Consider the following 26,932-nt stretch of genomic DNA (forward strand, 5'->3'; position numbering starts at 1 on the left):
GTCAATGATACTGGTTCTTTTAGCCCCTATTACTATAGATATTGTCGTGCCTGGATCAGCTAAGTCCCTTGAATTATATTTTAGCAATGGCTTCCAGCTTGTTAGCAGATTTTTTTTTATTCATTCCATCGGTTTTGTGTTAAATTTTTTAAATGACTCAAAGCCCAACCGTCCTGCAGATTCCAAAAACCGTCTGGACAAGACAGCTTCCGGTTTGAGTGCAAAGTTCTGAGGAAGTGCCTGTGTATTTGTGTGTGTGTGTGTGTGTATGTGTGTGTGTGTGTTTGAGCAAGAGAGGGGAAAGTAATAGCCAAGACAAAGAGAATGCGCATGCGCGAATGTTATGTTTATCATTCAAGTGAAAGAAGCCCTACAAGCGCGTGTAGAATAACGAGCAAGGAGCTGAGCTCAAATAAGGGGCTTAGTTTTTTTCTGTCAGGGTTTGTGGGGTGGGCAACACGGGCAGGAGCCGGGTCACAAGGCAGAGTCATCAATCTATCATTTTTATTGCTGACAAATTAGAGGGTGTTGCAACGTATTTTTAAACTGAGGGATTTCTGCGGGGCTCGCCTGAAGAGAAAGCTGCCCTTGCCGTCTGGAAGCATCTTTTTGACAGCCAGCGGTTAATGGCTAGACTTGAATGGTAGCCTCCAGGGTGATGGGGCGGACCCGTAATGCGTAAACAGTAATAGTTGGGTTATTTGGTTTTATACCTCTGCGGCTTCTCTTGCTCTCTCTCTATCCGTTAATCGCCTGGGAGACGGTCTGAGCAGTATCGATCGGACACTCGATGTTTGTCTCGTTCCTTCTCTCTCCCTTTCTTTTCTTCTTCTTTATCTCTTCCATCTCTGTGTTCTCCCAATGTGGGTAAGTTCCCCTTAAGTTGTTCCCCCGTAAGGTTTTCTTTCTGTTATGTAAACATTTCGTTGCCTGTGTTTCAGAAAGTAAGAGGGAAAAGAAAAAGTTTACTTGACTTAGGGTGGCTCTTTAAGACCCCGAAATGTTGACCTCGGAACTAGTGAGATCAAAGTTCGGATATGTAGCTGAATCTCGTTTTTTGAGACGAACAAATGGATGAATAAAACGTGTGGACCTCTTTCTTTGCACACTCTGTCACTCCTAATATCTGCATGCCATCCCCCCCCCCTTCCAGAGCCGGCCTTAGATAATTGGAGGCCCTAGGTGAAGTGAATTTGGTGGCCACGAACGAAATAGAAAACTTAGAAAATAAATAGCAACCAAATACAATGACGCAATTCAACAATTCAATGACATCTAGTGTACCCTACAACATCACACATAGTTTCACTGTTTCGTCTCTAAAAACATAGTTTGAAGTCTTTTGCGAGGGTTTAATAATTAAGAGTCCTCAGGCGGCTGCCTAGTAACTTAGTTTGCCTATGCTTGCCTCCCCCCCCCCCAGAACATCAAAACATCAGCGCAACCATTGTGATATGTATCGCCATTTGGTTCTAGCTCCTAATAATCGAACTAGCCCTAGTAGGCGTATGACTTGATACAAAAGACTTGATTAAAGCTTAAAAACTTCCTTCTAGACGAAAATAAACTTTGATAGACAAATACAGTAGTCAATCTCAACTTAGAAGCACACCAGAAATAAAAAGATGGCAAACAATGTAAACCAGGGATGCCCAGCCTATTTTGACCTGCGGGCCATTTTTATTTCCGACCCTCGCGTCCCGGGCCAGATGACCGAAAAGATACAAAAGAAATAACATTTACCTGAAACTATTTTTCGGAAAAACCCATGGATCTAGCACTTAGGTTTGAAGTTGATCGTCAGAAAATAACTTCATTTCTCTATTGAACATGTCAGCAACAATGTAGCTAGCTTTAACAATGACTCTTTTTTTGTGTGTCTTTTTGGTATTCCCATATTTATTTCAAAATGTTGTTTAACTGTTGTTTTATAAAACATCGACACTACACTTTTTGCCTAGGTTTAGGCGGGCCGGATGGAACCACGTTGCGGGCCGGACCTGCCCGAGGGCCGTATTTTGGGCATCACTGATGTAAACTCTACTTAAATTCACATCAAAGACTTACAATCAACGCACGTGGTTCTGTCTCTTGCCTCTGAGCTGAACACCTTAAGTCATCAGTCGTTTATCACCCCCCTTTTATCCATTCTCTGCATCAACCCAACTCGGAGGTTACATCAGATATCCTCGGCCACTACATACACGCACAGAGACTCCTTAACAGGAACACACTATAGTGGGCAACAACCAGAGTTTAAGACCAAGATGTCATCTTTTTAAGTACATATCGCAGTAGTCAGAAGCTTTACTGGAGATTTTCAAAAAGGGCTGAAAAACTATAAATAGCCAGCGTTTTTTTTTTTGGGGTATCTGGTGTACAAGCTAAAGGAAGTGTTAATAACTTTTTGTTTTGTTAAAGTTGTTGTGCACATTTTTAGCAAGATCAAATTTTCATTTTCTGAGCTCTTCTTTGTAGAACAATACAATTCCATTGTAGAGAATTCATTACAGTTTCACAAACAACTTATTTTAAAAGAAACGGGTAACTAACTAGCGTTATATAGGAGATTTGTTACCGAGATCAACTGCCGCTAATTGAGTTAGTGTTAAAACTAGAGCTCCATTCTTTTTGTTTTGTTTTTTATTTCAGTTGGCAACCCGGAAGTTCCATTAGCGTCCTTGACATTGTTTAGTTTATCGTGAACCTCTTCAATACCTAGAGTAAAATAATGCATACCGTCATTACATGACCTTAATTTAAATGTGTCGAAACGGAAGCACATCTGTGTCAAGCAGGGGTCAGAATGAGATTACACAGGCGCACGTAACCTCGGTGGGAAAAGCGCTCCAAACACTACATCATATTTTTTTTATATCATGCTTCATTTTAAAAGTCCAGCATTCAAAGAAAATATCCTGTTTTGGGGGGATAAACCTTAAGAAAATAGGATATTTGTGGAGGATGTAAGAAGATCATTCGGTGTGGACAGTCTCCGTGGACGTTTAGTGATAAAAATAGCCAGGGCTTTTTTTTTTTGACGTTACGCACCGGTACGGCCTACCGGCACCTTTTTGAAAAAAAATTTTTACTTTCCTTGTAATTTAACGTATATTATTAATTTTTAGTTATTAAAAGTTAGGCAATCAACTACTGAGTACCGGCACCTAATCACTGAGCACCGGCACCTATTTTTTTACACACAAAAAAGCACTGATAATAGCTTTAAACATTTGCACGTTTTTCGGTAAAGATATAGTAATGTATGGCTACATTTCTCTCTACAATCAATTTGCCGTCTCTATTTGTTACGTCTACATTGTTCACCAGTTTGTATAAGGTAAACATTTAGGAAGATGCAAATATTGTATATTTCGGTCAATATTCCACTCGGATCTAACCATCTGATTAAACATTCTAATTTAAGTCTTATTGTAAAGTTCCCCTTTCAGACCTTGTGGTCTATAGGGCAGATGATGTAAAGGTCACCTCTTTCTGTGGCCCATGGTTAACGAGGGTGTCATGTGGCCAGCACAACAACCAACCGCCTTTACTTTTCCCCAACTAATGTCAGGTACCCATTAGAGCTGGGCGGACTCAGAGGTGCCCTAAAGATCCCGAAAGTAAAAAATCTCAGTTTTCACCAGAATTCGAACCCATTTCGGAAGCCAAGCACTTTACCACTCAGCCACCGCACCCCTGGTCAATGTCAATGTTGTGATTGTTACATTGGTCTGAATTATAATGTAAGATCGACTCACCCACAGGGGCCATCAACGAATTTGTGTCATTCGTCTCCTTTTCTTTTGAGTCTGTGAACTGAAACCCGCTCAAATATTATGTCTGAGATTTCAAACCACACAAGAATCTAGATCAAGCCCTCCCTAGATTCAGCCATCCTTCATCTTGGACGGCAGATTGACGCATTGATTACGTCAGCCGATACGTCACGAAGGCGCGCGCGTCTCAAGATATTACTCTTGTCTTGTCCGTCAGTTTCATTTGCCAAGTAGAAATCTTTGATCATCAGAGCCCTTGCTACCTTCATTGGATTTACAATACCTTCCAAAAAGAATGTTGTCCCTCTCCTCCCACCCATGTGCGTTACAGCTGGGGGTGTTCTCTATTTCCCTCCCTCTCAGTCATCCTCTCACACACACACACAAACCCCGATTCACCATTTCTTTTTGTATCTTTATAACGAACGGTCTCTCCTGAAGTGTGTGTCCCTCAACCGACTCTCTTCAGAAGCTATATGCTGTCAGATGTTAAGCTCTATGCCAGTAAGCTGGTCCACTCCGACATCCTAGGAAAGGTTAAAAATAAAGCCCTGATACTTAGTCAGACAAGTCTAGATCTAAATAATTATGGCACAACAGTGGCACACACACAAAACTAAACTGTGGTGCCTTTGAATTTTTCGCTGCTAACACTTTCAAAAAAAATGTTTTAACAATCAACCTTTCAAATAGTTTTGTGTTGTGGGCGTGGCGATCTACAAATCACGTCTGCTAGTTCTGGGGTGAAGGGGAGTACAAAGTGTGGAGAGGCAGAGAGGTTGTCAACAAGAGAAACTACTATTCACTGATACATACACACACAAATCACTGATACATACACACACAAATCACTGACACACACACACACATCACTGACACATACACGCAAACATCATTGACACACACACATAGAAATCACTGACACATACACACACACAAATCACTGACACACACACACACACACATCACTGACACATACACACAAACATCACTGACACACACATAGAAATTAATGACACATACATATAGAAATCACTGGCACATATACACACAAATCACTGACACATACACACACACATCACTGACACATACTCACAAACTTCACTGACACACACACATATAAATTAATGACACATACATATAGAAATCACTGACACATAAACACACAAATCACTGACACATACACACACACATCACTGACACATACTCACAAACATCACTGACACACACACATAGAAATTAATGACACATACATATAGAAATCACTGACACATAAACACACAAATCACTGACACATACACACACACACATCACTGACACATACACACAAACATCACTGATACACACACATGGAAATTAATGACACATTGATATAGAAATCACTGACACATAAACACACAAATCACTGACACATACACACACACACATCACTGACACATACACACAAACATCACTGACACACACACATAGAAATTAATGACACCTACATATAGAAATCACTGACTCATACACACACAAATCACTGACACATACACACACACATCACTGACACATACACACAAACATCACTGATACACACACATGGAAATTAATGACACATTGATATAGAAATCACTGACACATACACACACAAATCACTGACACATACACACACACAAATCACTGACACACACACACAAATCACTGACACATACACACACAAGTCACTGACACACACACACACACACACGTCACTGACACATACACACACAAGTCACTGACACATACACACACACGTCACTGACACACACACACACAAGTCACTGACACATACACACACACAAGTCACTGACACACACACACACACGTCACTGACACATACACACACAAGTCACTGACACACACACACACACGTCTGTTGTATTAAACCAGAAATTAAAAAAAAAAGATATTGCTTCTTGACAAAGTTTAGGTCACAACTTGGACTCTGACCCTAATGGCTGCCCCCTTCCCCTGCCCACCTGCACGAAGACAAAAGACGGTCTCATAAAGCTTTAAGATAATTCTAATTCTTAACGTGGGTTTTTTAAAAAAAAGGCGAAAATTAGTTTACACAAATTACTTTGAGAAGCTGGGTGCTTGTCGACCGCCTGCCTACACGCTTCCATAAGATGAAGTCCGGAAGTCCGGGGGTCAATAAGTCCGTGAGCCGTTTCTTTAAACTAGCTACCCACGCGAGAACGGATGAGATACCTTACAAAATGTCATGCATGTTGTTTTTTTTTCATTGTCCTGTCCAACTGGGAAGTGTGTAGATCTGCTTTGTATTTCAGTTGAAGTATGGAAAGTCTTATCAATTATAAGCTTAGTAAGTAAGAATAGGGACAGGAGGACTTCAGACGCCTACCGCCTACTTTGATTTCTAGTAGAATTATAGAGGAACATTTAAACGGCATAACAGATCAACATTAATTTGAAGTTGGCAGCATTTCCTTAAGGAACAAAGACTGGTTTCGACCAGTACATTTAAAAAAAAAATAGTTTTCACAAAACGAAAAGGCCTTCCACAAAAAAATCATGTCAAGGAAGTTCGACCCTGATTGTTCTTGTGATGCCTCTTTCTTATCTTATATAATACAGACGTTACTTCAAAAAAGAAGATGATTACGTCCTACGAGTCATGCATTTAGTCATGCATATTAACCAATGACCTAAATTCTGCCAAGTCACTGGTTTTCCTGGTTAGCTCAGGCAACCCATTCCATGCTTTGATAGTTCGTCTATCCCTCTGAAAATGTCATCTGAAACTAAAAATCAGAGTAGGCTTTGGTCGCCTTTATCGTATTCTAAATAGATGCTATAATTATGCACATAGATATGGACCATTTTAAAACCAGCTGAAAAGCGGAGGTTATATTACCAGAATCTCAAAAACCATGTGTGCAAATAGAAAACATATCTCTGACTTCCGGTTATTGTTCTGTAAATCGAAAACGTTATATTATTGTATAGTATATTGTATATATAATGTATATATATATATAATGTTCTCCCGGTATTTTATCTCTGATACTTGTAAAAAAAATATCTTTCAAACATTATTTCACCTGCTATTGTCACCAAACGTCGGACCAGCAAAATATGTAAAATCTTCGTCACCTCGATTAAAAATGTAAGCTCATACTAGTCTACCATTATATCCAAGAATGATAGTACAATGATGTACCGTTATCGCAAATTACATTTAACATAATACCCCCTCCCCCCCCCCCCCCAATTCAGTTGGTTTGATAAAAGAGCTTATCTTGAATAGAACATGTCTGTTCACTTTGATCAAGAGAAGACAAATGTTGCCTAGCTTCCTCCTAGAATCGATCGCCTTCTGAAACACATCAAGACAGAGATTTTGTAATCGTTAAATCTGGCAGAGGCTGGCCATGTCTATCTTCGGTCCATCTTTCTTTTCTTTTGAACAAATAGCCAAGAAACAGACACACACAAAATAAAACAGACGAAGCAAAGATGTGCTATGATTTGAAAATATACATAGATATGCAATAGACGTAGAGAAAGGTAGGGGCCTTTCTCCCCCCCCCCCCTCCCACCCTCTTGTGTTATTTTTTTCTGATCTTATGAATGAATGTCTGTTTTTTTTAAGAATTCTGCTTCCGCGCATGCGCAGATTGAGCCTGTTGCCACCTACTTTCCCAAAGGCGGTTTTTTTTTCTTTATGAATATTGACGTCAGACTGAAAAAGAGACTGGAACTTCTCTGTTACTGAGAGCACAAGCAAGAGTAAGAGACGAGAGGCGACATTCTTCTCTGTCTCTCTATCTTTCTCTCAATGTCACTCTCTCTACGTATCTCTCCAGCGCACTCTCTCTGTCACTCTCTCTACGTATCTCTCCAGCACACTCTCTCTGTCACTCTCTCTACGTATCTCTCCAGCACACTCTCTCTGTCACTCTCTCTCTCTCTACGTATCTCTCCAGCACACTCTCTCTGTCACTCTCTCTACGTATCTCTCCAGCACACTCTCTCTGTCACTCTCTCTATGTATCTCTCCAGCACACTCTCTCTGTCACTCTCTCTACGTATCTCTCCAGCACACTCTCTCTGTCACTCTCTCTATGTATCTCTCCAGCACACTCTCTCTGTCACTCTCTCTACGTATCTCTCCAGCACACTCTCTCTGTCACTCTCTCTACGTATCTCTCCAGCACACTCTCTCTGTCACTCTCTCTCTACGTATCTCTCCAGCACACTCTCTCTGTCACTCTCTCTACGTACTACGTATCTCTCCAGCACACTCTCTCTGTCACTCTCTCTACGTATCTCTCCAGCACACTCTCTCTGTCACTCTCTCTCTCTCACTCTACGTATCTCTCCAGCACACTCTCTCTGTCACTCTCTCTCTCTCACTCTACGTATCTCTCCAGCACACTCTCTCTGTCACTCTCTCTACGTATCTCTCCAGCACACTCTCTCTGTCACTCTCTCTCTCTCTACGTATCTCTCCAGCACACTCTCTCTGTCACTCTCTCTACGTATCTCTCCAGCACACTCTCTCTGTCACTCTCTCTACGTATCTCTCCAGCACACTCTCTCTGTCACTCTCTCTACGTATCTCTCCAGCACACTCTCTCTGTCACTCTCTCTACGTATCTCTCCAGCACACTCTCTCTGTCACTCTCTCTACGTATCTCTCCAGCACACTCTCTCTGTCACTCTCTCTCTCTACGTATCTCTCCAGCACACTCTCTCTGTCACTCTCTTTACGTATCTCTCCAGCACACTCTCTCTGTCACTCTCTCTACGTATCTCTCCAGCACATTCTCTCTGTCACTCTCTCTCTCTACGTATCTCTTTAGCACACTCTCTCTGTCACTCTCTCTACGTATCTCTCCAGCACACTCTCTCTGTCACTCTCTCTACGTATCTCTCCAGCACACTCTCTCTGTCACTCTCTCTACGTATCTCTCCAGCACACTCTCTCTGTCACTCTCTCTACGTATCTCTCCAGCACACTCTCTCTGTCACTCTCTCTACGTATCTCTCCAGCACACTCTCTCTGTCACTCTCTCTACGTATCTCTCCAGCACACTCTCTCTGTCACTCTCTCTCTCTACGTATCTCTCCAGCACACTCTCTCTGTCACTCTCTTTACGTATCTCTCCAGCACACTCTCTCTGTCACTCTCTCTACGTATCTCTCCAGCACATTCTCTCTGTCACTCTCTCTCTCTACGTATCTCTCCAGCACACTCTCTCTGTCACTCTCTCTACGTATCTCTCCAGCACACTCTCTCTGTCACTCTCTCTACGTATCTTTCCAGCACTCTCTCTCTGTCACTCTCTCTACGTATCTCTCCAGCACACTCTCTCTGTCACTCTCTCTCTACGTATCTCTCCAGCACACTCTCTCTGTCACTCTCTCTACGTATCTCTCCAGCACACTCTCTCTGTCACTCTCTCTCTCTACGAATCTCTCCAGCACACTCTCACGCTCTGTTATTTGTTTCTTACTTCCTTTTCTTGTCCCCCCCCCCTCCCACCATTCTCCTTCCTTTTCTTTTTCTTTTTTCCGCCCCATCCCCCCCTGAGCCTGTGTTCGTTCCTTTCGTCTCTTACGATGAGTTCCTCGACTAATCCCGGTCAGGCCGGGAGCAGACGAACAGCGAAGCTCGGGCCTTGCTCTCGTCTGGCAGCGCGGCATCGATTCTCGCAGCTTTGCCCTGAGTACGTTACGTGTACTCGCATAATGTATTAGCCCTGTGTGATATCTCCATTTGTCTGCAAAAGGTTGCTGAATTCTTTTTTTTTTCTCTCTTTCGTCCGCCCTCACCGCGTCCTCCCTTTCCCCCCCCCCCCACTTTTTTTTTCTCTCGCCTCCTCCTCGATTCATTTTCTGTCTACTTTACTTGAAGACTCGTGGAACGTCCGCGGACAGCTCTACCGGATGAGGTTTCACCGTTCGATTTATCCCTCGTTATTTTTCCAAACAAACTTGCTGCCTGTGCTTTGTGCTGTGTTTCGGTTTTTAGACTTTGGAATATTTCCGTGTAGTGTTGTCCTCCCTAGTTCGGAGTGAGTCGTTAGTTTCCTCCCCTCTCCTGCACTCTCTCATCATTTTTCTGTTACTTGTGTTTTTTTCCTGTTGTAGCCTCCACCGGCGCTTCGATTTTGTTGACTTCATCACCTGATCGCATAAACCTAGCCAGTATCGGCCATGTTTGGTTTATCTCCGGTCATCAGCTGCTTGGACATACGCTACTGTTTGTTCGTTTGTTGTCGCATATAGTCAGTGTAGGTTATACAGTTCACACTGGTCTAGATATTATGACTGTGTGCTTCTTATGTTACGTTGAATTATTTATTATCTATTAGGTCGTTACATTCAACGGATATATTGTAAGCGTTATAATATGATTTTTAATTTATGACATGCAAAGTGAAATCTAATGAAAAGTCTATCATAAAAGAGATATTTATAAGTTTTTTTAGAAACTTGAAAAAGCTTTTAGGAATTGTGAATATTTATTTTCAATTTATTACCAAATTTGTATATTCTAAATATCGTAGTGTCATTGCTAAGTGACCTGTGACTATTGGATATCATATTTTTTTTTTTGTGAAGTACAAAAATTGGACTACAAAACAATTCCTGGATAACTTGTGAGAATGTAAAAAGAACATTGGATTAGATGGATCTTGTTCGGTCTATTGTTCGGATACTTAAAGGACGGGTCATCTGATGTGTGTAGCCCCGAGCACAAGGCCGGCATTATTTTTACACCAATCTGTCGGCCAGTTAAATCATGAAATGTTAATGAAGTGGAGAAAAATGTTTAAATGGTTAGTTTGAAACTCCGTATAGTGTCTGAGTCCTGTTCTATCGTCAAAGGAATAGTGTGTGTACATATAAATATATATATATACATGTATATATATATATATATATATATATATATATATATATATATATATATATATATTGTAGTTCTGGTACTGCTGAGCACATTTTGTATGGCAACCCTTTTGTGTCAAATTATATTTTTTGTTTGCTGCTGTCCTCAGTAATTTGCTATATCCTAAGTTTCATGAAGTTTGTTTTGATCTGTTTGCTTCCACTTATAACTGCTACTTTAAGATTTAATAATACACATTTGCGATGTAATACCCCCACCCCCCCCCCCACCCCCATGTATGAATAAGATGGCGTCTGTCTGGGGGTTGAGAATCAATAAAACAAAGAACTATTAAAGCAATACAGACTTCAATTTTAACGTGCTTGGCCCGTACAGCAGAATCTCTGCTATGTCTGACGGTAAACCCAGTGGGGAGAGAAGTCAAGTTGAAGCTTATTGATCTTCAGGCTTTGATTTTTTTTTTCATCAAAGGGCGAGAGTTTGATGTCAATGGTTGTATTTTTTACTGTCTGTCAATTAATAAATTGCTTCATTGAATCAATGCGCAGTTCGATTAGACATTGCCATTTTTAAAGAAAATGAAAAGAAATTTAGATTAGGTAAAATACATTTCTTATTCCCTAATGATGGGACAAACACACACACATACGCCTTCCTTTCTGTCGAACGGAATCACGTGACTATCAAGGAATGCACATCCGTTACAAGCAATGTCTTTGAATGACTTGATTTCTAATTTATATGAATGCTTGTCAATTAAGTTACAAGTGTTTCGGATGTTCCTTCGGATTTGAACATTATTGCATAATCGCTGGACGTCGGGGAAGGGCGCTTGACAGGTCTCGAACCCGTGACCAGCAAGACGACAGTCCAGGGGCGCATACCACACGACAAGGCAGACATCCCACTTAAGCTGGGAAGAAGAATCTTAACGGGTTTTTTTTCTTTTTGACAACGCTATACTTTCCTATTCTAAAATAGATGAACCTCGATTGTTATTTATTTATCTATTTTGCCACAAATTAGTCTTTGAATTATGCGAACTGCATGTCATATAAATTACAGCGTAGACTGATACATCAAAGATTACATTACTCGCCTTGCCCGGGTTAATTCTAAAAGGAAAATAAAAAAGACTATTTTATTTCGCAATAGTTCTAAAATTATATTCCACAGAAACCTTTTTGGGTGTAGGAGTCTAGGAGTAAATCAGGAGTAACTAAATACTTCCTTACTTCGTAGTCAACCAACTGTATCGTGTCCACCCGTTGCTTGTATTTGTTCACTTAAATCTTAAAAGTTGGAGGTTTTAATAAAAAGACCTCTATCGAGGTCAAAGGTTACTCGTTCCAAACTTCATGAAAACTTGTCAAACAACAATGGTGTTTAATGATGTCTTGAATCTAGGTCTAAATATCGCATAACCTAGATGTTGTCTAGTTCTAAGTATCTCATAACCTAGATCTTATCTAGATCTAAATATCTCATAAACTAGATCTTGTCAAGATCTAAATATCTCATAACCTAGATCTTGTCTAGATCTAAATATCTCATAACCTATATCTTGTCCACAATATTCCGACAGGTGATCCTCGCTATAGATTCAGACTTTAAAAAAAAAAAAGGAGCTTCCTGGGTAAGGGCGAAGGTTCTAACATGTTCTAAGACCTCCTCAAGATAGGTCAAATGTTGATTTCTAAGAATAATTGAATTTAATGGACATATGGACACTTAAGGTCTATATTAGAATTCTTTTACCTTTTTAAAGTGATGTTTCTATTTCTTTACTCATAAATTTAATTATGTTGTTGAAGACTTTGAAAATAGTTTGATTAGTTTATCAATAAATGGATTAGCTGGTAAATAGTTCGGTGGTTTCCTCAATTGACTGATATGGTCATCCATAGACTGTGACTTGATCTGTGAACTTAACTGATAAATTAGTTGAAGTTTAAATTAACATTTGGTTGAAAATATATTATGCTTGATTCTGTGACTTTTATCCAATTTTTGATGGTTCATATTTAGCATGGCTCAGGACAAATTTAGACTGACCGGTACCCAGCTACGAAGAGGAAGAAGATTGTATTTAACTGTACCAGACTTGAATTCTGTTTTGAAAAGTCTGGAAAGCCACCTCAGGTGTTTTTTTTGTCCGGTGCTTTTGGTAGGGAGTCGATCCTCTTAAGTCTTTACTAGATTTTGAAGGTGATGACGATGGTGATGAATATGATGGTGGTGGTAAAGATGTTGATGTTGATGATGATTGTAATGATTATGGTGATGGTGATGATGGTGGAGATGATGGTGGTGGTAGTGGTGGTGATTATGATGATGGGGATGATTATGATGATGGGGATGATTATGATGTTGTTGATGATGATGATCTCGTGACGGCTGTAAAATTATTTCACAACACGTCATACACACGCCGAGACAAAGCCAAAGTTGAAAAAGGATATTGCATTTCAAAAACTTTGAGAACCACTGGACGTTTGAAGCGAGCGTCTACTCGCGTCGGGAAAAATATAATGTTGCGGGGCTGAGAGGTCATAGAGTAAAAGAAGGTCTTGAAAAGATAGGCATGTACGAAATCAGGTCACCCAGAGTGCATGTAACGTGAACGAAGCGCAGCATCAGTTCGTGAGAAGACAGCGCGTGGTAGTGCTAGCTAGAGCACTGTGTTTAAACACTAGCAGAGGGTCAAACCCGTTAAATATAAGTTTAAAAGACCCAGAATCCAACCTACTAAATAACGACATAGTATGTGTTTTGTTATTGGATAACTATAAATGGCTTTTTTATGGTGTCTCTGGTGTACAGAATATAGGAAGTGTTGAAAGCTATGTATTTTAAAAGGAATAAGTTGGGTTTTTTTTTTTCACTTTTTTGCACTACTGAATCAAAATTCTAATTGTAGAATATTTAGAAACTATTGTAGGCTGGAGGCGCGGTGGCTGAGTGGTAGAGCGTTTGGCTTCAGAACCGAGGGGTCCAGGTACGAATTCTGGTGAAGACTGGGAGTTTTTTTTCTTCTTCTTCTTCGTTCTCACTGGGATTTTTAATTTCGGGATTTTTAGCGCGCCTTTAACCAGTTCTAATGAGTAGCCAACGTTATTTCATGAAAAGTTAAGGCAGTTGTTCGTTGTGCTGGCCACATGACACCCTCGTTTACCTTCGGCCACATAAACAGATGACCTTTTCATCATCTGCCCTATAGATCGTACGGTCTGAAAGTGCAACTTATTTGAAAGTTGCTACAAAAATCAGTTACTAACAGAATATGTATTTATTTTTAGCGGCCTCCGAAAGGGGAATAGACGCTCTTAGTTTTGTGTGATCTGTCTGTCCGTCCGTCCCGTTTAGATCTCGTAAACTAGAAAAAAAATTTTTTTTTTGGCTTAGAGAATGAAAGCGTGATCTAAAAAAAATTGAAATTGTAAGAAAGAGCGTATTACTGTGATTAATGTAAAGTGTGAGCATTTCAAACTGTATTCCGTCATGTAGGGTTACATTCTCACATCGTGAAACAAATGGTTTCAATTATTCTCTGACATTTCATTTTTCTATCAGGAACTGCGCGTGACTAGATCGTTGGCACTTTTGTTTGAATAAATTATGCTTTCTGGAAATAAGGCAAAAAAAAAAGTAAAATAACGAAGCTGCCTTAGTCAGGAGAAAGAAAAAGAAAGCTGCCCGAAAGCTAGCCCTAAACAGATGTATGTATTAATTGTGGCAAGCTCTGCCGCTCCAGAATTGGCTTGATTAGTCACTCTAGATTCTGCCCCGTCTCAAGACGAAACCAAAACCAGTGACTCATCAGGGCGCATCCATTGTCTTCCGAGACAGAAGGAGCCATACACTCTGCCTCTGCGGATTCCAGTAGATTCAAATGACTTTCACAGTCTTTTGTAAAGTAGAATATCGACCTTGTTTGGGAAATAACAGGAAACTAAATTCCCCCATCTAAACAGCCTGGAATATACGTGACGTTATAGCGTGTTTTGTGTGGATTTAAGAAATACCGTATACGTTCTAATAACAGTGACAGATAAGTCAGGTTACAAAAACTGCTTTGGGCATCGGGGAGAGGGTGGTCAACAGTCTCATTTGAAGTGTCTTTTTCATTGCAGTCCAACCTGTAAACGTGCAAACATTGGAGAGCCCATACATCGAGGCTAATTCATAAATTTTTGGCGTATCCGGTACGCGGAATACGGAAGTGTTGAGGAGCCAAGAGCAAGAGCCATGTATACATTTGTATGCACTTTCCAACACTGAATCAAATTATCAATCTTAGCATAAACTCATTTTTATTTTTTTACTTGGCAAACAGTGTTCTTAAAATATGGCGTCCTTGACATTTAGTTTGTCAACGTTTTTTTTTTAATCCGTCCCAATCTTCTACTTTTCATTTTCATGACTTTCTGAGGGTCTTTTACTTCGCCACCACATTTTTTCTTATCGCTTTCTTTTCTTTTTTCTTATACTGTATTTTATTGTTAAGAGAACGTACACGGTATGTTAGACATCAAAGTGTAGACATAGAACAGATGACTGTGATTAACGTTTAGTCTAAAATTCCCCAATATGTTTTCCATTAGAAGAAAGTTGTCATGATGGGGAGTGTTCCTTGAAATGTTCTTGTTAGGCGAAGAGGCGTCATTGAAATGTTAGTATCTGTTTTGTTACCTTTCGTTACTTCTTCTAATTTATTTTCCGTTATATTTCTTCTGTAATGTTATTTTCTGTTATATTTGTTTTTCTTTAATGTATTTTCTGTTATATTTCTTCTGTAATGTTATTTTCTGTTTTATTTTATTTTCTGTTATGTATTTTCTGTTATATTCTCTTCTGTTATGTTATAACAGTTATTTCTGTTGTAATATTTATTCTATCTTTCGTTTTTGTTATTGTGTAATTTTCTGCACTTTTAGGATAGGCAGTTTTCAATTTGATATCGATTTTCAAAAAGCTCAATTAAATTCTATCATTCAAACTCCCCCCCCCCCTTCCTTTTTACGAACCAACGCTTTTTTTTTTTTGTTTGTTACACATGTCATGTTGCCCTGGTGTTGACGTGGTCTTTTTAATGTGGTCTTTATCCTATGTTTTACCGCCATCTCGATGTTTCTAAATGGGTATTATTGCTCGGCTGGTGATACAACAGGCTCGAATACAATTCCGTATCGATTATTTACCAGTGAGGCCAAACCGGTTCGATATCCGAGCTCTGGAAACCTTTGCCAGATTTTATCTACCTTAAGTAGCATTTCAGTTATTTATAGTGGTTTGGGATTTCCCGTACTTTGTGTTCATTACTCACGCTTCAATTTTTTTTTATTTTTTTTTTGTTAAAGTTTACAGTGCTGAATGAGCTGTAATACACCCATGTGACACCTTTCAAACCACTTGAGGCCACCTTAAGCCACCCCACACCAAGCGGTTGCTAGGCAACGGGGTATGTCATGGTCTTTAAATGCGTAAAAACGTATAGTGATAGCTGGACGCATGTCCAAAATCGTCTGTCTCTTGACCCTGGATCCCGAACTAAAATGTCAATTTTTCATTATTTGATGGGAACTATAAATAGTCTGGCACTTTTTACAAAGTTTTGTAGCCAGGATTGCAGTTTTATAGTCATTAATAATAATAATAATAAGAAGAAGAAGAAGAAGAAGAAGAATAACAATAATAAATAGCAAAGATAAGAAAAGGGGCTAGAGTAAAATGGGTTAAAATATTATTAAGTAGCAAAATATAAATAATTAGTATATATTTTAATTGTATATATTATTTTAAAAAGTAAATTATTGTGTACACAAATTCTCTATAACGATTCGCTCGCACCCCCCTTTTTTTTTAATTTGGTCGGAGGGGAGGGGGGGGGGACGATCGCCCCTATTTACCACGAACTGAAGTCTCTCTCCGTACTAACATAAAGAACAATTTCTGTATAATTTATACTAGACGATAGTGGACATTAATAGAGAAGCACATTGAAAGAATTCTTTTTCTAAAAATGTCACATTTCACAACAAAATATGACGTTTAAACTTTAATCTGAGGACGAAAAAAAGATTCACTTGAGACTACTCTCGATCGATTGGAAAGATGTATGTTTCCTAGAAACTCTTAGTATATGTGCGGCAGTAAAGAGTATTCCAACTTTCCTCTCATGGCTTGACACAATGAATCATTGTACAACTGAGCGACAGTTCCTAACTCACACCATCTCTATGTCTCCTCCTCGTCTCCTATTTAGTTTGGTTCTCGAATGGTGATAGTCAATTTTTGTTGCTTCTTTCTGTCTCTCCATGTGTTAAGTCTTACTATTTTCTCACTCTATCTCTCTCTCTCTCTCTCTCTATCTCTCTCTCAGTCTCTGTCTGTGCCTTTCTCTCTACGTCTCTCTTTTTCCTACTCGCTCTCTCTGTCTCTCTCTCTCCTTCTTTGTCTCTCCCTGTATCTGTGTGTATTTCTCTTTCTCACTGTCTCTTTTTCTCAGTGCCTCTCTCTTTATCCTTCTCTCTCTCAATGTCTCTCTTTGTCTCTCTCTCTCTCTCTGTCTCTCTTTTTCCTAATCTGTCTCTCTCTCTCTCTCTCTTTTTTCTACACATCTGTCCAATGTATCCACACTTATTTGTATCGAAGTAAAACATTTGTTCGTTCATTTTGCCACTAGTCCCCAGTACAACCAGCTGATCAATACATCCACATTTTAACACAACCAGCTGATCAATGCATCCACATTTTAACACAACCAGATGATCTATACATCCACATTTTAACACAACCAGCTGATCTATACATCCACATTTTAACACAACCAGCTGATTTATACATCCACATTTTAACACAACCAGCTGATCAATGCATCCACATTTTAACACAACCAGCTGATCTATACATCCACATTTTAACACAACCAGCTGATCTATACATCCACATTTTAACACAACCAGCTGATTTATACATCCAGATTTTAACACAACCAGCTGATTTATACATCCACATTTTAACACAACCAGCTGATTTATACATCCACATTTTAACACAACCAGCTGATCTATACATCCACATTTTAACACAACCAGCTGATCTATGCATCTATAAAAACTGCTGACCCAAAGTGAGACATAGCAGGTCATTACTGTTCTAAAGACATAACAATAGCTGCCAAGATACTTGTAATCACACTTGTAATCACAATCTCATCAGACTATGTGTGATGACCACTACAAATAGAGTTAGCGGACAAAGCCAGTGTAAACCTCTAGCATAATTCTTCCATTACTGACCCACACTTGGTCTTGTTCTATCTATTATCAGATTTAGTAAAAAAAATACTTCCTAACTGCTGGATCCTGAGGAGAGGCGAAGGCGCTATATCGTGTAGTGCTGATTAAATTGAGTATAAATCTTCATTATGCGCATTACAACATACATTGTATAAATTACAACATACTCATCACTGTATGCATATCACTGCTTATACATCACTGAATAGACATCACTGCATACACTTCAATACATTCACATCACTGCATCACATCACTGCATAGACATCACTTCATAGACATCTATGCATAGACATCACTGCATAGACATCACTGCATACACTTCAATACATTCACATCACTACATACACTTCTATACATACACATCAATACATTCATACACATCACTGCTTACACATCGATACATACCCATCAGTACATACATACACATCAATATATACACATCACTGCATACACATCAATAAATACACATCAATACATACATACACATCACTGCATACACATCGATTTATACACATCAATACATAAATACACATCACTGCATACACATCGATACATACTCATCAATACATACATACACATCACTGCATACACTTCAATACATACATATCAATACATTCACATTACTTACACATTACTTACACATTACTAAAAAAAAATAGTATAATGTTCAGATGCATTTTTATGTAATTACACTAGCATAAAGTATATTCTTTTTAATTTAAAATCTTCAAAATAGCCATTACAAAAATGCTGCCTCGGGCCCCCATTTACTTAAAACTGGCCCTGGTCTAATTGTTGTGTAATGTAATTCTGTGGACAGTACAAAATGATCAATTCATCCTCACTTGGCCTGCTCTCGGGTGGACGTGACCTCCCCCCCCCCCGCCCTATTATTATCCAACGAGCGTGTTCTTAGAATTCTATTGTTGTGTTAATTAATAATTAGCTGAAACAGAAGAGCCTATTTAAAGCCAAGATCAAACTACACAAACATTAAAACCTTTGTAAATGTTTGTAGTTTCGTCTTCGTGATGACATCACCGAAGTGGATAAAAATAGTCAGAACAGGATCACGTGATCGATCTGTTTGTTTTTAACTTGGAATCTAGGATTCCTCCCTTTTTAATGCACTGGGGACACAAATCGTGTGTGTTGGATTCACGAATGGACTAATTATTCTTTTATTTTGAACAATGTATAATTACGAGCAATTGTGTTCTAAATTTTCTGGAACTATATTTTGGAGAGGGTGGAAGGATACATTGGCACGACAGCGTGCTAAGCGTGCTAAGCCTAACAACATGTACAATTCGAAATTACAGAGATGCTAAAAACAACAGTTACAGAGATGCTAAAAGAACAATTTAAAATATACTACCACAAAATATAAATTTACGATTTTTATATTTTTAAAAAGCATAGAGAGCTCCTTTTTACGATATGATATTGTCGATATATGTGCTGTATAATTAACTATATGGTTTATAAATTTAAGCAGATCTTATCGAATAGACAAAACAGTTGGACGTCGTCTCTGTCATTGGTAACGTATCAGGAATCCCTATTGTCATAGTGTTTTGTCCCTACTACCATCTGTAATCACCATAGAGCTTTAAGGGATCATTCATTGAATTTTTATATAATCACCATAGAGCTTTAAGGGATCATTCATTGAATTTTTATATAATCACCATAGAGCTTTAAGGGATCATTCATTGAATTTTTATATAATCACCATAGAGCTTTAAGGGATCATTCATTGAATTTGTATATAATCACCATAGAGCTTTAAGGGATCATTCATTGAATTTGTATATAATCACCATAGAGCTTTAAGGGATCATTCATTGAATTTTCATAAGTTGGTGGTCGTCTTTTATTTATCGATCGACATTACATCACGTGACCTCTGCGTTAAAGTTGCTTGGATGTGTTTCCGTCCAGAGACTATAGCATTGATTTTTTTTTTGTTTTTCTTCCGTCTGAAACTTCTTAGGTTTTTGTACAAGTTCATCTTTCCTGCAGTCTGTGTGTGCGTTTTGTTTAATGGTGTGTCCAGTGTGTATAAGCTCAGTCTTTTTCTTTGTTATGAGATCTTAATAAGTTTGTTTTTCTAATTCAAAGGATGTTTAAATAGACTTCAACTATTGGGTCTATTCCCAGGCGCATTCTTTGTGGATATAGCTCCAGAATTATTTTGTTTTCAAACCTAGATAAACCTAGACAGTACGTTTCATATCAGAAGGTCTCTTCGTGAAGATGTTTGGCTAGCGATAGCCACGGATTTATCGCTGGAAAAACAAAAGGGACTTACTTTTGGACCTGATCTACCTCGGGATTGTGTGTCCTTCTGCTGGCGAGGAGAGGTTCTGGACGTCACTTGAAGTTTCTCGTCTGGCCTTCACGCCTGATGTTGACAGTAGCGACCATGTTCAAGTCAATCCGGTAGGGCGCCCCCAACACCCCACACCCCAAACCAAACACCCCAAGTCTGTGCTCGTTGCATGTTGTATTTACTAGGTGCCCTGATAACTTGCTTGCTCAAGGAACAACTATTGAACGTTTCGTGTGCTGTCAATTTAAAAAAAAATGAAAACAAATGTGAATGTTCAGTGTTGATTGAATGTTCAGTGTTGATTGAATGTTCGGTGTTGATTGCTTTCTTCATTTCCACCCACGTTTTTTTTTTATGCACGTGAATATTTGTGTACAAAATTGAAGCATGAAATAATTGTATTCTATTTATGAACCCCAACTTTGGGAATTTTTACTGTAAACTAAATAATGTCAAGGACGCTTCAATGAGCTTTAATGTTGACAAGAAAGAAATGTAAAACATATGCAACAAACCGAAGAGCTTAGATAATTTAACTCTGCAGAGCTGAAAAAGGGGGGGGGGATACCTTGCAAAGCTTATAAGCGCTTTTTTCATTGTGTACACTGCATACACCAAAAGGCTTGCTATTTATAGTTTTGATGAAAATCTATCACGTGGTCGCTGGTGTGAAGTGGTTATTATAAAGGAGGGCTGTCTGGTAGTGCAGTATGCCCGCTAGACTGTCTTGGGGTCGTCTAGATGGTTTCGGGTTCATAACCCTGCCCTCTGCCATCCGCGTCCGGAAGGTTTGGGGGGTAGGATGTAGATTATCTTCCACTCTAGAGGAACATCCGAAACATGTAAAACATTTTACAAAACTAGTAACACAACATCAAGGTGTAACCAATGATCCGTGAAATAGAATTCGCATGACACAAACCCGGTTTAGAAAATCGGATAATTTCATTTGAAAAAGTTGCAGAATAAATAAATAGTATGCACAATCAAGTAAAAAAGTTCCCCTTTCAGACATTGTGACCTGTGGGGCAGATGACGTAAAGGTCATCTGTTTCTGTGGCCCACGATTAACAAGGGTGTCATGTGACCAGGACAACGACCAACCGCCTTTTTTTTTCCCAACTAGTGTCAGGTACCCATTAGAGCTGGGTGGACTCAGAGGCGCCCTAATATTTCAAAATTAAAAATCCCAGTCTTCACCAGGATTCGAACCCGGGACCCCTCGGTTTAGAAGCCAGGCTCAGGCACCGCGCTACCATTATGCACAATACTTCAGGTTTAAAACTACAATATATATGAATGGAAATAAATCTATAAATATATTAAACACCCCTCCCTTTTTTTTTACTCTATCTTGTAATAGATCTAGAAATAACCAAAAACAGGTCACTGGCTGGCAATTTATTTTTTGTCAATATGATAATACTATCTTTTAAAAACTGGAGGGGGAATTACGAAATTAATAAAGCTCGGTAAAAAGCCCCCCCCCCCTACCCCAATTCAAGGGACGTACCCAATTTTCCCCTTATGGGGCATGTATCTCAGTAAAAGCTGATTACAAACATAACGTTTCAATTTTCAGTACCAAGAATTGTATTTCACACATAATTTAGAACTCCATTGAGTGTATTAGTTGCGAAACAGAAAATATCACGCTATGAAACTGATTCAATGGAAAAGCTAACGGCTCTTGTTGTGCTTAATATATAGTCCATTGATATCAGTATTAACTTCTCTTATCCCTCACGGGTAATAAAGATGATAATAATTATTATTAAAGCCCCAACACAATAAGGACGATGTAGTTGGGCCTAAATGACTGGAGTAAACAAAATCTGTCGCTAATATCTATACTATAAGGCATATAGTAAGGCGTATGGATGTATGTATGTCCCGAATAAAAATCAAAACTGTTTGATCAATGCTGATAAAGCTTGGGATAAATGATTCTTAGATCATGTCGGAGACCATAGGGTATGTTTAATGTCCCCTCCCACAAACAAAGGGCCCTAAAAATATAAAAAGTACCGACAAGTATCTCTATTAAAGAGCGAAACTTTTTAGCTAATCGGATAAACCCGTTTTCACCGTATTTTAAATTGGATATGACTATGTCGGCTGAATAGGTAAGCCCATTTTCACTACTTTTAATTTCGTGGCAAAACAAGAAAAAATGTGAAGGGAACATTCTCCGTGTTTGACGTAGATCTAAATATAATGCAGTAGATCAGTAGTACCCAAACTAAAGACCCGTAGGTTATATTAAATTTATATGCAAATATGCCTTTAACTGTCCATTTCGATGCCAACAATCAAACTAGAAAATTTGATTTAGAACTGGTCTATATAATTTGGCATGTTTGCTATTTGCTCTCATTAGATGTGCCTGTTAGCTTCTAGTGTGTTGCTTTTCGTTTATTTTTTATATCTGAAATTCATTCAATGCATTCTTTTTTTTTTCATTCATTCGCTCTACAAGTTGATGAATCCTCATGAATGTTTGTCTTTCCATAGGAGTTTAAACTCTTTTTATAAACTTCATCTCTGATCGTTCTGGACTCTGATTTGTTTTTAAATTGTCTTTGTATAAACTCTCCGTTTTGTTGTTGTTTCTTTGTTGTCTCTCCCCTAATGTTGTTCTGTAGATGTGAGATAGATGCCCCTTCAGGAGGTGACAGCAGAGGAATACAACGTTATAAACAACGGAATCATTGCACGAAACCAAGGGGACGCCGCTGATTTTTAGGAACTCAAAATGACTATGTTAAACTGTCTACAAATTTTAAAAAAATCCCCAAAATTCAAAACTAATTCTCTCCCTTTTAACTCCTTGCTACAAAATAATGGCTACCTGGTCTTGTGGTATGCGCACTGGACTGTCATCTCGATGGAGCGGAATTCGAGACCCGCCCTCTTCTATCCCCCGTCGTCCTTCAGGGGGGTTTGGGCTATGATGTAATAATCTTCAAGTCTGAAGGAACATACTCACTGTCAAAAGTCATTCTTCAAGGTACAGTGGAGGGAGCATGAAGAAAAGGCCGTCCAAAGAGGTGCTGGCTGGACAGTGTACAAGAATGGACCGGCCTCTATCTTGCTAAGAACAGCTGCTGACCGGGAACAGTTGAGGGATTTGGTGACGCGAACTGTTGCAACACTCCTACGACGAAAGTCAAGAGACAGATGATGATGATGAAGGAACATCGGAAACATGTAAAACCAGAGGAACATGTAAAACCAGAGGAACATGTAAAACCAGAGGAACATGTAAAACCAGAGGAACATGTAAAACCAGAGGAACATGTAAAACCAGAGGAACATGTAAAACCAGAGGAACATGTAAAACCAGAGGAACATGTAAAACCAGAGGAACATGTAAAACCAGAGGAACATGTAAAACCAGAGGAACATGTAAAACCAGAGGAACATGTAAAACCAGAGGAACATGTAAAACCAGAGGAACATGTAAAACCAGAGGAACGTGTAAAACCAGAGGAACATGTAAAACCAGAGGAACGTGTAAAACCAGAGGAACGTGTAAAACCAGAGGAACATGTAAAAACCAGAGGAACATGGTTGCGATAGATAGCTTATCCACTCTCATGCGTGGTCTTATCAAAGAAATTCCCATTTACAAAACATTTCATTAATGGAAGCTGAAAAACCCTTTTTTTTTTTTTAAACGATACAAACAAAACGTTTAATGACGGATATGTCTAGAGTTTCCATAAGAATAATGTTATAACTAACATTGGGCTCAGACAAACAACAATGTGTCACCACATTCAAGAACATTAAGACCTCTTATATTGTGTACAACTTTCCATATGTCTGATAAGAACTATGTACATCTATTTCTCCCACCTCCTGGATCAAGTTTTCAAACTTTGCACAATTTTATCTATAGTCGTACACAAAATGCATGAAAAAAAATTTGTTAGAAATTATTTTGTTTGATACTGACAAGGGAAATCAATCCTTCAGTATTCAGAAATATTGCTAAATATTTGGGGTTTTGTCCCCTCAGGTAATTCTACATCTCCCACACCCATGCTCGGATCAAGTTGAAACTTTAAACTATTTATTTTTGTACCTAACAAAGCATGAATAATTTAAAAGTAACCAATTAGTCAATTAATTATTGGTTATTAATCGTTTGATTTCGAAAAAGGGAAATAATTCCTACTTTATTGAGAGATATAGTTGTAAGGAATTATTCCACTTAGAGAAGTTTTTTTTTAATTGGCTTCTTTTAGATTACTTTGTCATTTGAACTCCTGTGTTTGTGTCTGTTCAGTTATTATAGCACCTTGAGCCTACATTATGTCTGTTCACTGCGCTATATAAATATTACTATTATTTTTGTTATTATTATTATTATTATCATTATCATTATTAATGCCTGGAATATTAGATTTTTACTTTGAGGCAATCAAATCTAGGATGTATCCATTGTTAGTATTTGTTCATAGATTATTTTTAAAAAACATATTCACACACAATACATCTAGCCTAGTTTTCCTATGCCTAAGGCCGGCCCTGCCTGAAGAGTCCTTTCTCTCATGACTGTGTAAACGTTTACCAGCAGTTTTAGTGATTAATAAATCAACTAGTGATAAGTAATAGTCAAGATTTTACTGTTCATGGGACAAATCGCTCCTAGCGAAAGCTTACTGGAAGACAAATAATGTTGGATATAAAATATTGGCAAGTGTAAAAAACATTTGATACAACAAATTTTTAAAAGAACACAAATGTCAGTTACAATACATTTAAAGAGGCACTAATGTCAGTTACAACACATTTAAAGAGGCACTAATGTCAGTTACAATACATTTAAAGAAGCACAAATGTCAGTTACAATACATTTAAAGAAGCACAAATGTCAGTTACCATACATTTATAGAAGCACAAATGTCAGTTACAATACATTTAAAGAAACACTAATGTCAGCTACAATACATTTAAAGAAGCACAAATGTCAGTTACAATACATTTATAGAAGCACAAATGTCAGTTACAATATATTTAAAGAAACACAAATGTCAGTTACAATACATTTAAAGAAACACTAATGTCAGCTACAATACATTTAAAGAATCACAAATGTCAGTTTCAACAAATTTAAAGAAATACAAATGTCAGTTTCAACAAATTTAAAGAAATACAAATGTCAGTTTCAACAAATTTAAAGAAACACAAATGTCAGTTTCAATAAATTTAAAGAAACACAAATGTCAGTTTCAACAAATTTAAAGAAACACAAATGTCAGTTTCAACAAATTTAAAGAAATACAAATGTCAGTTTCAACAAATTTAAAGAAATACAAATGTCAGTTTCAATAAATTTAAAGAAACACAAATGTCAGTTACAATACATTTAAAGAAACACAAATGTCAGTTTCAATAAATTTAAAGAAACACAAATGTCAGTTACAATACATTTAAAGAAACACAAATGTCAGTTTCAACAAATTTAAAGAAACACAAATGTCAGTTTCAACAAATTTAAAGAAATACAAATGTCAGTTTCAACAAATTTAAAGAAACACAAATGTCAGTTTCAATAAATTTAAAGAAACACAAATGTCAGTTTCAACAAATTTAAAGAAATACAAATGTCAGTTTCAACAAATTTAAAGAAATACAAATGTAAGTTTCAACAAATTTAAAGAAACACAAATGTCAGTTTCAACAAATTTAAAGAAACACAAATGTCAGTTTCAATAAATTTAAAGAAAGACGAATGTCAGTTAGAACAAATGTCAGTTAATACCCTTTTCATTATAACTAATGTCACATGCAACAAATTAAAACGAATAGTGAGTACAGATAATGTACAGTCATGTATTACAAATGTCAAGATATCCTGTACATTTGTTTGTACTAAAAAAAAATAATGCCAAAATTCAAAATTTTAGTTGATTACAACTCTTGAAATCGGATTTACCGTTTGGTCGTCACGCCCCGAACACAAACCGTAATTCAATAAATGTATCTTTGTGTCAAACTAGACTGCTGTTTTTGTTGGTTTCTTTAGTTTTTGTGGGAGGTTTTTGTGTGTTTTTTGTTGTTGTTGTTTTGTTGTTGTTGTTTTGTTGTTGTTTTTTGCTGCACGAGCCTGAGCTGTATGTGTATATAGTTCGAGACCTCTTAATAAAACATTGTCATTTCTTTTCTTTTGTTTAAATGATATATTAAGTTTTTTTCTTTTAAATAGTCTTCTGACATTGGGTTTCCGTTGGAATCACCTACTTGATATATATAATATATATGTGTACTACAGAATGCTATTGAGACATTTTAAATTTGAATCATTCACTCATTACAAAATACAATGTAGAAGTCTATAAATAGAAATGACGTAGTGGGCAGAGGAATCACAACCAACCTGGATGGGCTTAGTAACGTTAGCACAGGGGCTCTCAACCTGTGGGTCGCGACCCCCTTAGTGGTCGATTGACGATTTTCCAGGGGTCGCCTAAGACTTCGAAAATATGGATTGTTTTTTGTCTATTCTTCTATTGCTGTGTGGATGGGGTCGCCGAAGATTGAGATTGTAAAAAGGGGGTCGTTGAGCTTAAAAGGTTGAGAACCGCTGCGTTAGCAA

At 38.1% G+C, this 26,932-nt stretch overlaps 1 protein-coding gene across 6 annotated transcripts in view; it reads left to right on the plus strand.

Moving 5' to 3' along the window:
• The window catches only part of LOC106070206 (regulator of G-protein signaling 17-like), a 174,347-nt gene that overhangs the window by 114,850 nt on the left and 32,565 nt on the right, over positions 1 to 26,932 (plus strand). Inside the window, exons 1-2 of one of the 6 annotated variants that reach the window (XM_056029561.1) lie at positions 9,658 to 9,844; positions 10,340 to 10,612. The exons of 4 other annotated variants lie outside the window; for them this stretch is intronic. In XM_056029561.1, coding sequence (XP_055885536.1) covers positions 10,512 to 10,612 — 101 coding nt within the window. In that variant the 5' untranslated portion in view covers positions 9,658 to 9,844; positions 10,340 to 10,511. Of the gene's footprint in view, positions 1 to 9,657; positions 9,845 to 10,291; positions 10,613 to 26,932 lie in introns of those variants that run through there. One more of the 6 variants, XM_056029562.1, reaches the window with a different exon arrangement.

Source organism: Biomphalaria glabrata, chromosome 5 (assembly GCF_947242115.1).
Source record: "Biomphalaria glabrata chromosome 5, xgBioGlab47.1, whole genome shotgun sequence".
Classification (NCBI taxonomy): domain Eukaryota; kingdom Metazoa; phylum Mollusca; class Gastropoda; family Planorbidae; genus Biomphalaria; species Biomphalaria glabrata.